This window comes from Conger conger, chromosome 3 (assembly GCF_963514075.1).
Source record: "Conger conger chromosome 3, fConCon1.1, whole genome shotgun sequence".
NCBI lineage: Eukaryota > Metazoa > Chordata > Actinopteri > Anguilliformes > Congridae > Conger > Conger conger.
In genome coordinates, this window is record NC_083762.1 from 34,765,487 (window position 1) to 34,780,727 (window position 15,241).

The 15,241-nt window shown below is 46.5% G+C and overlaps 1 protein-coding gene across 1 annotated transcript; it reads right to left on the reverse strand.

The window, feature by feature from the left end:
* Positions 1 to 15,011, reverse strand: LOC133123836 (hemopexin-like). The gene is made up of 10 exons (XM_061234456.1): positions 14,877 to 15,011; positions 13,385 to 13,407; positions 12,084 to 12,215; positions 11,564 to 11,721; positions 10,139 to 10,292; positions 9,125 to 9,337; positions 1,656 to 1,745; positions 1,381 to 1,511; positions 1,078 to 1,225; positions 1 to 918 (listed from the first exon to the last, which is right to left on the reverse strand). Exons 1-10 carry the CDS (start codon positions 14,939 to 14,941, stop codon positions 692 to 694), a joined length of 1,341 nt encoding a protein of 446 aa, XP_061090440.1. The 5' UTR covers positions 14,942 to 15,011; the 3' UTR covers positions 1 to 691.
* Positions 15,012 to 15,241: the final 230 nt, after the last annotated feature.

The following is a 15,241-nucleotide window of genomic DNA, read 5'->3' on the forward strand; positions in this document are numbered from 1 at the left end:
TATTTTTCCAATGTAATTTTATTAGTTTCTCTGGAAATATAATGACATCATAATGGAGGCCAGGTGGACTGAGACATGGAAACTGGGAAATGAACAGTGGTACAGGGGCAAGAGGGTGCTGAAGCCCCAGAGAACACACACAGGCCTCTAGTCAACAAGGAAATAATAAAACACAATAAATCTACCACTCTGAGTGTGTGTGTGTGTGTGTGTGTGTGTGTGTGTGTGGCTGTGTGTGCATATGAGTTTGAGCATGTGCATGTGTGTGTGTGTGTTTAGGTATGTATGTGACTGTTTGTGTGCACGTATATGTGGTCACTGTCCTCCATTTCCATCTGACTTATCAGGCTACAAAATGGCTGCCTTTGTCATGTAGGAACATATTACGTCTAAGTCCTTCAACATAATTCTGCAGCAATGGGATATTTCTGTAAGTTTTTCAGTTTTTAGCAGATATTCATGCCTCTGGCTTTATTATCTCATGTTTGCAGTGGTTAAAGATGAAAAATAGTGTTTCTGTGTTATTTTTACATAGCCAAATCTTCTATCTTTATTTGGACAGTAAGGATTGGAAAAACAGTATTATCTGATTAACAAGGAAAAATCACAGCATTGCTTTTGAGACAGTAGTCATTGAAACCATATTCCTAGAAACTCACCCCTCATCTCACCTGGCACTTCCATTGCTTCCCTAGTTTCTGCACCCTAGCATTTCCTGAGGGACCTTATACGTGGGTGACTTGATTTTGCCGGCGGCCATGATCATGGGGTTTGCATACTGGTAGTAATTTGTTCCCACGTACACTCTAACCCCATCAGGACCGCACGAGGCTGCATCAATTTTAAAGTATGGAATGGGAATTTCCTTAGTCACTGATCGTGGGGTGGCTGACAGGTCAACATCCTTCATATTGCTCCCTGCAGAAGGTGAGAGAGATGATGATTTATAATTTATAATTATTATTATTATTAGTATTAGTATTAGTAGTAGTAGTAGTAGTAGTAGTAGTAGTAGTATGAATGTTGAATGATGAATGATGAGTGATAGCAGGCGAGAATGCAGGTAAATGTCAGTACCTTGTATGATGTGCACTGTGTTCTCGCCTACACACACAAAGGCAGAATCCACAGGGCCTTCAATCCCCAACTCCTCTTTCAGGGGTTTGGGGTATCCCTCAACAAGAGTGTAGTGTGCTTCTGTTTTGTAGATGTAAACCACATCACCCTAAATACAGACGATGAAGACTGTATTAGCACTGTGATACATTTGAACACACACATACAGAAACATGCATAGACATAGAGACACCCAATTATACGGACATATTTTCACTCTCTGTCTGTCATTCTGACTGTACTGTAGCCTCTAGCTGAGCTCACCTTGATTATATATAGCTTGTCATCATAGAAGAAGACTGCATCCACATTGCTGTCCACCTCTTTCCAGTAGCTGCTGATGGGGAAGGCATGCCAGCCATCCCGCTGGGAGTCCAGACGTAAATACAGTTTGCCTGACCAAGATGAGTGATTTATTTCAGTCAGTTCACCAAATCACCAAGCAACAACTTCTGTGTGTGAGAACATTTTCCAATGGAGCCTTTCTATGAAGAGACAGCGAAAGAGAGAGGCAGCCAGAGAGTGAAACAGTGACTCACCTCTAAAAGCGTAGGCCTTTCCTTTGTCATCTGAGGTGACGGCATCCAGGTGAGCAGTGGTGTTGCAGTCTACATAATCGCGACCGTGGCCTACAGAATGACAATAAGGTTCATCTTTAACCCACAACTTTACAGCAGTAAGAGCTTGACCAGGTTAAGATCAAATAAACCTTACCTGGATGGCACTCTTGATAGAAAATTGTTCAGAAAATGATGCTTTACAGCCTTGAAAGCCTAAACTTCCAAAGAGCACATTATGGTACTATGAGCCTCAACAAGATGATCATAACTATGTGGTAATAACAACCTCAGTGTCACGTTTCAGGTCTGTCTCGCCATGTTTTATGTTTATTCATGTTGTATTAGTCTTGTATTGTCTTATCATGTATTATGTTAGTCTAGGTTCGTCATGTTGTTTAGTTATGTTTCGTTACGATTTATTTTCTTGTCATGTTTAGTTATGTCTCGTTACGATTTATTCTCGTCATGTCTAGTTATGTTTTCGTACGTTTATATTACCTGGTTATGTTGAGTGATTATCGTCTTAGTTTTGCTTTGTGTCATGTTTTGATTTATGTTTATTGTTTCGTTAACTGGTCACGGTTTATGCATACACTTTTACATGTTCTTCCGCAAACCTTGCGTTCCGCCTTTTCTCTCTCTCTCCTTCTGTCATTCACTTCCTAATTGTTTCTATTTGTCTATTTACTAAAACTACTAATGCTAGATCAGGATTGGGTAGAGACTAACAAACTAATCATGTGTTCATGTTACCTTACGTTTCTCGTGCATGTCATTTACTAATTTACTAATGCTAGGGCAGGATAGGTTTATTACTAACGATTACTAATCTCCTTGTTAAACTTGTCATCCATCGCACCTGTTTTCCATTTCCTTGCTACGCTCTAACTAATTGTCTACACCTGTCTACACCTGCATTTATAGCCCAGTCGCGCAACTGTTCACTGCGAAACTGTCTGCCTCTGTTTTCCACGCAACTCTTGAGCATTTACTGTTTTGATTACACGTTACGATCCAAGCCTGTTTACCGACCATAGTTTATTGATTTCTGTTTTGTGACCATCGTTTGTTTTTTGACTACGTCCTCGCCTACCGTTTTTGTACTTTTGCCCCGCTGATTGTTTCATGGTTTCGACTCCCGCTTCGCCCACGACTACGCCTCTGCCTGCCGTCCGCCTGTTCATCTGCCCCACTGACAGCTCTCCTGCTACCGGACCTCCCTGCACGTCTACCGACTACGAGATTGCCTCTTCCCTCGGCACCGTGCTTTTTGTTTGTTTTATATTTGTTTGGCTGGATCTTCGTGTATGGACTTTGCTTGTGTTTACTACGCTCCTGGGACTCGTCCTGAATAAAGCCCTAACGGGACTTTATTTAACTATTGTTTCTGAGTCGTGCATTTTGGGTCCAACCCCCACGCACCCGTCTCAGAACAATTTCGCCAAAATGGACCCTGCTGACTCTACTGCTATGTTCCACGCCCTCCAGGAACAAGGAGCCATCGTCCGGCAGCATTCACAAGGAATCTCCGAACTTCACCTGGAGATTCGTGAACTGTGTGCGGAGATGAGGAGGCTCGCCGTCGCGGTCCTACCACAACCACGGGAGGAGCCTTCCCACCCACCCACATCCCCAGCGCTCAACCCCACGGGAACCTGCCAATTCCGAGAGCCCCAACAACCCCCTCCGGAGAGGTTTGGTGGAGAACCTGAGAGGTGCAAGGCTTTCCTTCTACAATGCGACTTCGTGTTCAGGCAACAGCCCCAGACCTACAACAGCGACGATCGTCGGATTGGCTATGTGATGGGGCTACTCAAGGGGAGGGCGTTAGACTGGGCTACGGCGGTGTGGTCCGGGGATTCATTCCCTCCTCTTTACCCAGTCTTCGTCGATGAGATTCGGAAGGTCTTCCAACACGCATCCAGCGACCAGGAGCCATCCCAGAGACTGATTGCTCTGCGCCAAGGACGGAAGACCGCGGCAGACCATTCCATCGACTTCCGCACCCTCGCGGCGGCTACTAGCTGGAACGATGCGGCGTTGGCAAATCTCTTCCTGGCCAGCCTGAGTGAGACGCTCCAGGACGAGTTGGCGCGACTGGACCCCATCACCCAGTTCGACCAGCTCGTGCGCACCACGATCCGCCTGGACAACCGTGCCAGACAACGTCGGTCGGAGAGACCGATCCTTCCTGGCAACCATTACCCCAGGCAGGGGCCAAGTCCTCGACTGGAGGAGCAGCAGTCTGAGGGATCCGAACCCATGGACCTGTCCCGGGCCGGTACAAGGATCTCTACCGAGGAACGAGCACGCCGCAGAACCACTGGTTTGTGCTTCTACTGTGGGAGGCCGGGTCACACCCAGGCTCGGTGCTCCTTCAAGACCAGGAGACCAGTGGAGGTGAGAGCTGTCGACAGACATGAGGGGTCTGACAGAGACAACCATCGTCCCACGCTCACGACTCTCTTAATTCTGCCCGACAGAATGACCCGGATTAACGCGTTGGTGGATTCTGGAGCGGACGCCAATCTCATTGACGAAGTTTTGGTGTCTGAACTGAACATCCCCACCCTCCCTCTACCCCACCCTGAGAACGCGCGGTCGCTGGATGGAAGGACCTTCTTCCGCATGACACAAATCACCATTCCCTTACAACTGATCATTTCTGGGAACCATCGGGAGATGATCCAGTTCCGCGTCATCCAGTCCCCTAATGACCAACTCATTTTGGGATTACCCTGGCTCCAGAAACACAACCCCACGATCAACTGGAGTTCTAACCAAGTGCAAGCATGGGATCCGAAGTGCCATCTGTCCTGCTTGCGTTCTGCCCCACCACCAGCAGAGGGAGTGCCAGCTCTACCACAGACTCCCAAACCCTCCCTGGAGAGGGTCCCCTCTCCTTACCATGACCTGGGCACAGTGTTCTCCAAGACACAAGCTCAGTCTTTGCCGCCTCATCGACCCTACGACTGCGCCATCGAGCTCCTCCCTGGTTCGTCACTTCCCTCAAGTCGCCTATACAACGTCTCCAGACCAGAGAGGGAGGCGATGGAGAAATACATCCGTGACTGCCTGGCTAACGGACTAATTCGCCCTTCTTCCTCTCCCGTCGGTGCGGGATTCTTCTTCGTTCAGAAGAAAGATGGCTCCCTACGCCCGTGCATTGACTACAGGGAGCTGAACAACATCACGGTGAGGAACAAGTATCCTCTGCCCCTGATGGACTCCGCGTTCCACCCACTTCACGAGGCCACCATCTTCACCAAGTTGGATCTCCGCAACGCTTACCACCTGGTCCGTATCCGCGAGGGCGATGAATGGAAGACCGCCTTCAACACCTCTCTCAGACACTTCGAATACCTGGTCATGCCATTCGGCCTCACCAATGCTCCTGCTGTGTTCCAGGCCCTGGTGAATGATGTTCTTCGGGACTTGTTGGGTCGCCATGTGTTCGTCTACCTGGATGACATCTTAATCTACACCACCAATGCCAAGGATCATGAATACCACGTCAGGCAAGTCCTACAGAGACTCCTGGAGAACAGACTATTCGTCAAGGCGGAGAAGTGCGTCTTCCACTCCGACACAGTTGAGTTCCTGGGGTTTATCCTTGAGAGGGGACGGATCAGGGCGGATCCCAAGAAGATCCGAGACGGATGCTTCCGACACAGGGGTGGGAGCAGTGCTCTCTCAGGTGGCGGCCGCTGACAACCGACTACACCCCTGCGCCTTCTTCTCCAAGAAGCTGTCCCCGGCGGAGAGGAACTATGACGTTGGGAACCGAGAGCTGCTAGCAGTCAAACTGGCGTTGGAGGAGTGGAGACATTGGCTGGAGGGGTCCGAGAAGCCGTTCATCGTTTGGACCGACCACAAGAACCTGACATACCTCCAGACAGCCAAGAGGCTGAACTCCCGACAGGCCAGATGGGCACCTTCTCACTCACCTACCGCCCGGGTTCTAAGAACGTTAAGCCTGACGCCCTTTCTCGCCAGTTTAACACCTGTCCTGAGCGTGAGGTTCCAGAGAACATCCTTCCGGCCTCCTGCACCGTTGGGTCCGTCACCTGGAAGATCGAGTCGGTGATCCAGAGGGCTCTACGGGATGAACCCGATCCTAGGCCCAACCCCGGATTACGCCTATACGTTCCCGCAGCCGCTCGGACACAGGTGCTGCAATGGGCCCATTCATCCCTCCTTTCCTGCCACCCCGGCTTTACCCGCACCTTGGCGGTGCTGAAGAGGAGATTCTGGTGGAGCTCCATGATCCCTGACACCAGGCGCTTCATCAAGGCATGTACCACCTGTGCCAGAAGCAAGGCCTCCCACCAAGCCCCTGCTGGTCTACTCCAACCTCTGCCTGTGCCCAGCCGACCCTGGAGCCACATCGGCGTGGACTTCGTTACCGGACTTCCCCCTTCCGAAGGTAACACCACCATCCTCACTGTGGTGGACCGATTCAGCAAAGCGGCACACTTCATCCCCCTGGCTGGATTGCCCACCGCCCAAGAGACCGCAGAGGTTCTGGTGAGAGAAGTATTCCGCATTCACGGACTTCCCTCGGACATCGTTTCTGACCGCGGCCCCCAATTCATCTCCCAAGTTTGGAAGGCGTTCTGCGTGGCCCTCGGGGCCACAGCTAGCCTCTCTTCGGGCTACCACCCTCAGTCCAATGGCCAAACGGAGAGGGCCAATCAGGACCTGGGGGCCGCTCTACGCTGCGTATCGGCAAAGAATCCAGCCAGCTGGAGCAAGATGCTAACCTGGGTGGAATACGCACACAACACCTTACCCTGCGCCGCCACCGGGAAATCTCCGTTTGAGGTTTCCTTGGGCTACCAACCTCCACTGTTTCCTGACCAGGAAGCCGAGATCGCTGTTCCCTCCCTCGCCATCCACATGAAACGGTGCTCCAAGGTTTGGAGGGATGCCAAGGCCGCGCTGCTAAGCACGGCAGATCGTAATCGGCGTTTTGCTGATCGCCACCGCACTCCAGCTCCGGCCTACAAACCAGGTGACTCCGTCTGGCTGTCCACTAAGGACATTCCCCTCCAAGCCACTTCCCACAAGCTGCAACCCCGCTTTATTGGTCCCTTTAAGATCCACAGAATCATCAACCCTTCCTCTGTTAAACTGTCACTCCCTGCTTCCCTTAAGATTCACCCCACATTCCATGTCTCATGTATTAAGCCTGTATCCTCTCACCCCATATGTCCCCCGGATCCCCCACCACCTCCCCCCCGCATTATTGACAACCACCCTGCATTCACTGTTAAGAAACTCTTGAACATTCGTAAGAGGGGCCGTGGGGTGCAATACTTGGTTGACTGGGAGGGCTATGGCCCTGAGGAGCGTTCCTGGGTCGCTCCCAGTCTCATTCTGGACAAATCGCTCATCAGAGACTTCCATCGTGACCACCCTGATAAATTCCAAGGACCGCCAGGAGTCGGTCGTTAAGGGGGGGGTCCTGTCACGTTTCAGGTCTGTCTTGCCATGTTTTATGTTTATTCATGTTGTATTAGTCTTGTATTGTCTTATGTATTATGTTAGTCTAGGTTCGTCATGTTGTTTAGTTATGTTTCTTTACGATTTATTTTCTTGTCATGTTTAGTTATGTCTCGTTACGATTTATTCTCGTCATGTCTAGTTATGTTTTCGTACGTTTATATTACCTGGTTATGTTGAGTGATTATCGTCTTAGTTTTGCTTTGTGTCATGTTTTGATTTATGTTTATTGTTTCGTTAACTGGTCACGGTTTATGCATACACTTTTACATGTTTTTCCGCAAACCTTGCGTTCCGCCTTTTCTCTCTCTCTCCTTCTGTCATTCACTTCCTAATTGTTTCTATTTGTCTATTTACTAAAACTACTAACGCTAGATCAGGATTGGGTAGAGACTAACAAACTAATCATGTGTTCATGTTACCCTACGTTTCTCGTGCATGTCATTTACTAATTTACTAATGCTAGGGCAGGATAGGTTTATTACTAACGATTACTAATCTCCTTGTTAAACTTGTCATCCATCGCACCTGTTTTCCATTTCCTTGCTACGCTCTAACTAATTGTCTACACCTGTCTACACCTGCATTTATAGCCCAGTCGCGCAACTGTTCACTGCGAAATTGTCTGCCTCTGTTTTCCACGCAACTCTTGAGCATTTACTGGTTTGATTACACGTTACGATCCAAGCCTGTTTACCGACCATAGTTTATTGATTTCTGTTTTGTGACCATCGTTTGTTTTTTGACTACGTCCTCGCCTACCGTTTTTGTACTTTTGCCCCGCTGATTGTTTCATGGTTTCGACTCCCGCTTCGCCCACGACTACGCCTCTGCCTGCCGTCCGCCTGTTCATCTGCCCCGCTGACAGCTCTCCTGCTACCGGACCTCCCTGCACGTCTACCGACTACGAGATTGCCTCTTCCCTCGGCACCGTGCTTTTTGTTTGTTTTATATTTGTTTGGCTGGATCTTCGTGTATGGACTTTGCTTGTGTTTACTACGCTCCTGGGACTCGTCCCGAATAAAGCCCTAATGGGACTTTATTTAACTATTGTTTCTGAGTCGTGCATTTTGGGTCCAACCCCCACGCACCCGTTTCACTCAGCAGGCTGCTCATAAACTTATGATACTATGCACCGGGCAAGGTTCATGATCTGATTTTAATCTGTATTTCTACAGGTAGGTTGTCTGAGCGCACATACTCATTTAGAGCAGGATTTTTTTGTGGGGATTTTGTCAAATTGGTCATCAGCCAAGGAGGAGCCGTTTCACTGGCGGTTGGGTCATACACGCAGTGTGTACCTTACACAACAAACCTGGATCAAATACGTCATTCTTTTTTGGATAAATACTCAATTGACCTTTCCTGGTGCCCCTTCTTTCATAGGTTCCAATACACCAGACAAGCTCAGTAATGCTTAAAGAATTTGAAACCAAAACAATTATGTATTTGTCCCAGGTCTGGTATACAATGGACCTCTCCTGGGCCATGTTTAGTGATGGGGCCCTGAAAGCTTTCTCCCCTTTATGTGCGGGCATGCAGATACTGATGAGAGTGCTGAACGTTAACATAATGTTTATGGCCGGTGGCCAGAAAACAGACTTCATATCTGCTTAGGCCTCCCATCTCAATCTCGACTTTCTTGCTCTGACAGAAAGGTGGCTCTCACAAGAGAACACACACAGCCCTTTCCTCTGCCTATTCTTTTACCCACACACCCCAACCCACTGTGAGAGGAGGTGGCACAGGTCTCCAAATCTCATCCTCATGGAGATCTTGTGTCTTCTCTTCTGCGGAGAAGAATCCCCCCCCCCCCCCCCCCCTTATGATATTTTTTGGCTAGAGCTTCTCTTCATGCATGTTTTGCTCTTTATGTATTTGGAATAAAAGCGTCTGCTAAATGACTAAAATGTAAATATAATAAATACAATCTGTCCACGTACCAAAGTTCTCACACCTCATGAAGTAATTGCGGGCATCCTTGGGGTATTGTGGTTCCACATCTCCTGTTAGAGGGTGGAACCTGGTGAAGTTGTGTCCATGAAAACAGTAGTAGCGTTCCAACCAGCGGTATGCAGAGGTGCAGTGTGGGAGGAGAGGCCACTTCTTCTGCTTTACAGTCTTGCTGCTCATGCCATAGTAGTACAGGTCATCTCCTAGGAAACAAGAGAGGAAAACATACAACCTGCTTTTATTTTTTTAACCTTTTAGTAGTATTCACCTTAGGTTTTCTCAGCTGGATAAGTCAGATTCTGCCCCCTGGCAGGACAAATTCTGTTCAGTCAACAATGCTTTTTAGTTTAAATTCAGTGTTCTACAGTCAAAGTGGTAGATTCTATTTTATGGAATTGAATTGGTTCTACCAGTTATTTACCTTATCTCAAATATGTAATATATTACATAGCACTCCCAGCAGTTCAACACATTCAGATTAAGCTTTTTATGGTTTTATGCCTCTGTCCTTTGCCCTTGTTCTAAATGTAATTCATATGCATTTTGAATTTGTACTTCTGGTTTTGGTTTGCAATGTTATAGTTACCTGGCACTGATGGTGATCTTTACTGAACTCTGGTCTGGTATTGATCCCAATCTGGCACTATTGCTCATTTTATTCAGAAGAATTCCCCAGATAGGAGTGTCTGGTATGATTTTATTACCCAAATTATTTGCAATATGTGATGTTTCCTGAAAGGCTCTTGTATCCTTACCCGAAACATTGTGGTCCAGTCTAACTGAGCAGGAGTATTTGTTGTTTAGGGGGAGTGTAAGATGACTGTAGTGTGGATTGGTTTAGCATTGTTTTAGCATTAAGAGTCTGTATGTTCTATTAGATTGTATCAGTTGAGAATGTGTGCTCACTCTTGAAGATGGTTCATTTATTTTGGATTGGTTGAGTGCTTGTTTAGTGTTGAATGTGTGTTTTGTCAGCATGTTTTGTTTTGAGAACATGCCCTCACCCTTGAAGAAGATGACTGTCTCTTCTGTGCACTCCTTTTTGGGGCACTCAACAGCAGCATCCAGGTGGTCAGGGATTCCTGGAAATACATCCTGGATCTCTTTTGGATAGCCTGCTTCCAGGCTGTGGTTGTAGTACTTGAAGACCTTGTTGTTCTGCAGTGAAAGTGCCAAGAGATGAGTGTGTGATATTTTGAGTCAAAGCTCAACATAGTAATACTGCAGTGTTAACTAATTTTGCATCTCTTTATGCAAGTTGGATGGGCACAAAACATCCAACTTGCATAAACGCATATTCATTTTTACAGCAGCACCGTGTTTCATATAATCCCAGTAACTGATTGAAAACCCAATGTGTTACTTATGTTGGGAAATTGGGGTGCTGTCCATCAGGGTGTGTGCAACGGCCCTGCCTACAGGTATGGCCACAGCTGTGATGACGGATTAAATCCTCTGAGCCCTGGTGGAAGCTCTCTGTGGCCGGCAGCAGGGACCCCAGGCATCAGCAGCCTGCCTGGAGGCCTTTCTGCTGTACAATCCAGGGGCTACAGGGACCTCCAGACCTGGGGCCCCCTCAGCAGCCTGGTGCCGCAGCCTGGAGTCGTCCAGACGAGGAGCCACCCTCACCGCCAATCGCAGCCACAGACCCTGCCGATGAGGAGCACTCGCAGGGCCATGCACCTGCCATTGCTCCCAAAGGTGTTCACCAGAGCCACCAGTGCCAGGAAGCCTGGGGTTTGATCTTGGAGGTCACCTTGGAGGTACAGATATTCCTTCCTGGCACCTTGTTACCACTCAAAGTTAGGGGGGTGGGTATGTGGTACCAGGAAGGGACATTGGGGTCATGTTGATCAGGAGGAGCAGGCCCTTCACACAGGTACGACCACAGATTAATTGCACTATAGCTGTGGCCTATTACCTAATCGTTAGGTTACATAAGAGGCCTGGTTTTTGCACCTAAGATAGTTGGCTTTAGGCACTGGTGGGCTGGGAAAGACTGTTGATTTTTGCTTTCTAGCTTTTGTTGAAGCCATTTGGCTCCCCTTTTCCCCACTTTATTTTGGTTAAGTACTTTATTTTGTGATTGATAGTTTTTGTTGCTTATTCTGTTACTTTTTCTTTAAATGGCAACAAGCCAAATGGTTATTTTGATTTTGTGCTGTCTCTTCACCATGTGATCAGTGGCCACCCCCAGCTCTGCAACACAATGCATTTATATATTAATTCTAATATTTAAAATATAATATAATCATACTTTGAAATAATTTGTTTTACACCCATAAACTCCTACTGTATTTGGTTGACATGAGTACCTGAAGTACATGAAGTAGTTTATGTAATTTAACACAAAGAGAGACAGCTAGGGACAAGGAGAGATGTTAATAGAATGTACCAAAAGGAGTGTTTGACAAGTTAGTGGTCATTACCAGGAAGAGGAAGAGGTGGTCATGGTCTTTGGGGTCATCCCCATTGTGCATGCGGAAGGCTGCATCCACATGTCCCAGGTTGTGATAGTCATCCAGTTCCTTGAAGATCCCATTGGAGAGCACAGCAGGTCCTGTGTAGCCCTTCCACAGATGGTCACCTGGAAAAGAACAGACAACAAACTTGAGACCAGAAACATTCCTACCAGGAGACAGAATCTATGAACACAACAAGCATTGCATGTGTAGTTCATTGCTATTTCACGGACCAATCTGAGATTTGGGGAAACAAAGATGAACTTTATATGTATCAGCTTTTCAAAGATGGTGTGCAATCATCTTCATAGGGAACACAGGAAACAATAGAAACATTGATGGTCAGCCATAAAAACAGCAAGCACAACCATATGTAACCCCCCCCCCCAAAAAAAAAAAAAAAAAACCCAAAACAAAACAACAACCCAATTTCATTACATATAGTGGATTAATAAGCAGATGCAGTGTAATGTTCTTATCTTAGTACCTTTGAAGAAGTAGGTGATTCCGTCCACATCTGGTGCAATGGCGTCAAACTCCAGTCCGTCACAGCGGTCAGGGTTGGCACCATGGTGGGCCTTATCATCACTCTTGCCTTCATGGTGGTCTCCATTCTGATCTGTAAGAGCCAGACAGATTGATGGGAACCCAAATTGTTCTTCTTTTTTTCATTTGTCATGTTTTCTTGATGTCATAATGGACCACTATTTCTGTGTTATTGTAATCACTGCAGTGATGTAAACGGGGGCTCTAAAGGTATTTAGTCCGATTGCCTCAATCACAAGAAAATTTGCAGCCTGGATGGTGCAGTGGGTAGCACGGCCACCTCACAGCAAGGAGGTCCTGGGTTCGAATCCCGGTCGGCCGGGGTATGTTCTCCCTGTGTTCCTGTGGGTTTCCTCCAGGTACTCCGGTTTCCTCCCACAGTCCAAAGACATGCAGGTTAGGCTGATTGGAGAGTCTAAATTGCCTGTTGGTATGAGTGTGTGAGTGAATGGTGTGTGTGCCCTGCGATGGACTGGCGACCTGTCCAGGGTGTATTCCTGCCTTTCACCCAATGTATGCTGGGATAGGCTCCAGCCCCCCTCTGACCCTGTTCAGGATAAGCGGGTTAAGATAATGAATGGCTGGTTGGAAAAATGAAGCATAGCCTCCCTCTTGTGGCCATTATTGATACAGCAGAACATGGAATGTACATGCAGAAGTGATGCAATATCTCCACAGGAAACAATGCCCCCACCCCCATAATATTTTTAAATATAACTTTTATTACACATAACTTATTTAAGAAGCATGAAGAGATCAAATAGGGATGCTAGGTGTGTGTGTGTGTGTGTATATGTGTGTGTGTGTGTATAATTGCATGTGTGTGTGTGTGTGTGTGTGTGTGTGTAATTGTGTATGTGTGTGTGTATGTATGTGTGTGTGTGTGTGTGTGTGTGTGTGTGTGTGTGTAATTGTGTATGTGTGTGTGTATGTGTGTGTGTGGTGTGTGTGTGGTGTGTGTATGTGTGTGTGTATAATTGTGTATGTGCGTGTGTGTGTGTATAATTGTGTATGTGTGTGTGTGTGTGTAATTGTGTATATGTGTGTGTGTTTGTATGTGTGTGTGTGTGTGTGTGTGTAATTGTGTATGTGTGTGTGTGTGTGTATGTGTATGTGTGTGGTGTGTGTGTGTGTGTGTGTGTGTAATTGTGTGTGTGTGTGTGTGTGTGTGTATAATTGTGTATGTGCGTGTGTGTGGATGTGACAAATCCAGTCACCTAGGACACCCCTGACCACACTCACCTGCCATCAAGATGTCATGATGCCTGTGAAGAGAAGAAGAAATTATATTACTCAGAATTCTGGGAACTATAAGACTCCCTCATTTCCATCATAGTGAGCTTGTTCCAGAGCAATAGGTCTATCCGCTGAATGTAGTTTTCATTATGCAGAGTAGCTGTTATTTCTGACATTTTGTGCACATTACTACCTGTACATGCTTATATCAAGATAAAATCAAATACCTTGTTTCAGGATACAACACCAGCACTGTATCTTGGATTTGAGAAAAAACATAAATACCCGTACCCCGCAGCACTGTTCTCAAAACAATGTCTCATAAAGCACTTTGACGAAACAGATCTTCACCAGGTTCCCAGATCAGAATGCATGACCTTGGAACATTGCTTTTTAAAATTTATTTTCCTGGGCAGGAAGGGGAGAGCTGTCACATGGGTAGGTTGTCTCACTGTTCATCATTCCTAGAGTCACAACCTCAAAAATTGAATCGCTATTTTATGTGACTTTCCCCATGGTGATGGATGACAAAGGGATTTTACATGTGTGTTACCTCATTTTTATACCCTAGGGAAACAGGAAGTGATGGAAGGCCACAGTTTAGGTCAACTTCCTGTTCACATGTGGTCAACATCACACTAATCTGAGGTGAGGACAGTTTTCTTATTTTTCACCTTCAAAAGTAAAAAATGGCTCTTCGCATTTTTTATAATTTAAAAAGTAACTTTTTTAGGCATGAATGTTGTCTGATGTTGAAATAATTGATGGGGGATGGATATTCTGCCCACATAGTGTGACAATTCACCCACTGGCAAGTTGTCAAGAGTACACACCCCCGACTTACAGTAACTGTCTGTAACTCGTTCGATATGAAGATGTAATGAATACAAAGTATGTGCCTGAGACCAGAAAATGTAAGAAAGAGAAAAACTTGTGATATTATGCCCCACTCTCCCCTACTTTATATTTATTCCATTTCTCACCATGCTCAGTTGCTATGCAATCACTGCTTGTATCCAAAACAGAGAATGAATCATCTGGCTACAGGGTCAGTTACTCGACCCACCAAGCATGCAGCCAGAGCAAGGAATGAGCAAGATATGAGCAAGGAAACAGTTTGCATGAAAGTATCTGAAGGATATTGAAAGATTCCTTAGTATTGTATATGTGACACCTATCTATTTGGGAAGAACTAAGACTTTCAGCAACTGTGTTAGCACATAGGAATATTCATTGTCCCATTTTGAGCATACAGTATAGCTAATCACCTGTATTGTTATTTTCTCTGCTCCACTTTATCAAGGTTGAGAATTATTTTGGCACCTCAAAAAAGAAATGCATTAATAAGTAACTTTGTCAAGGACAAAATGTTGACTGATTCCACTCCAGTGTTAAGGACGAGCATAAATGATGGGATCTTGTCCAAATTTTAGGACAAAATGGTAATTAAATCCAGGCAATAGAAAGTCTGTGAGCCTGGATATGTAGCGGTACTCACGTTGGGGCAGCACGGCTGAGGGCCACAGCCAGGAGAAGGCACAGTGTTTGAGTGAGCAGCCTCATACTGACTGTCCTCTGGGTCCAGAAGCTGAAGCGGCGAGCAGGGGAAGGTGCCTGAATCACAGCTGGACTAGGCCTTTATACCGGAGACCTGAGTGGGTGGCTCATCGGAACATCCTTGATGGAGGGGGCTGTTACAGACACTGTTTACCCAGTGTGAGTGTGTGTTTGTTTGGGAGGATGGGAGTAAATGTATACAAAAGTCAAACTACACAAAGGTCACACAGACACACAACTCCACAAAAGTTCAGAATCAAGACTGGATACTGAAAACTTTCTTATAGCTGCACTAAGGAAACGATT

What these genes read in the sequence shown, in the direction of transcription:
- LOC133123836 (XM_061234456.1), bottom strand. Translation starts at nt 14,941, where the DNA reads ATGAGGCTGCTCACTCAAACACTGTGCCTTCTCCTGGCTGTGGCCCTC. An exon ending in CTCAGCCGTGCTGCCCCAAC is followed by an intron (nt 13,408 to 14,876) that starts GTGAGTACCGCT and finishes TTCTCTTCACAG; the next exon opens with GCATCATGACATCTTGATGG. An exon ending in ACCACCTCTTCCTCTTCCTG is followed by an intron (nt 10,293 to 11,563) that starts GTAATGACCACT and finishes CTTTCACTGCAG; the next exon opens with AACAACAAGGTCTTCAAGTA.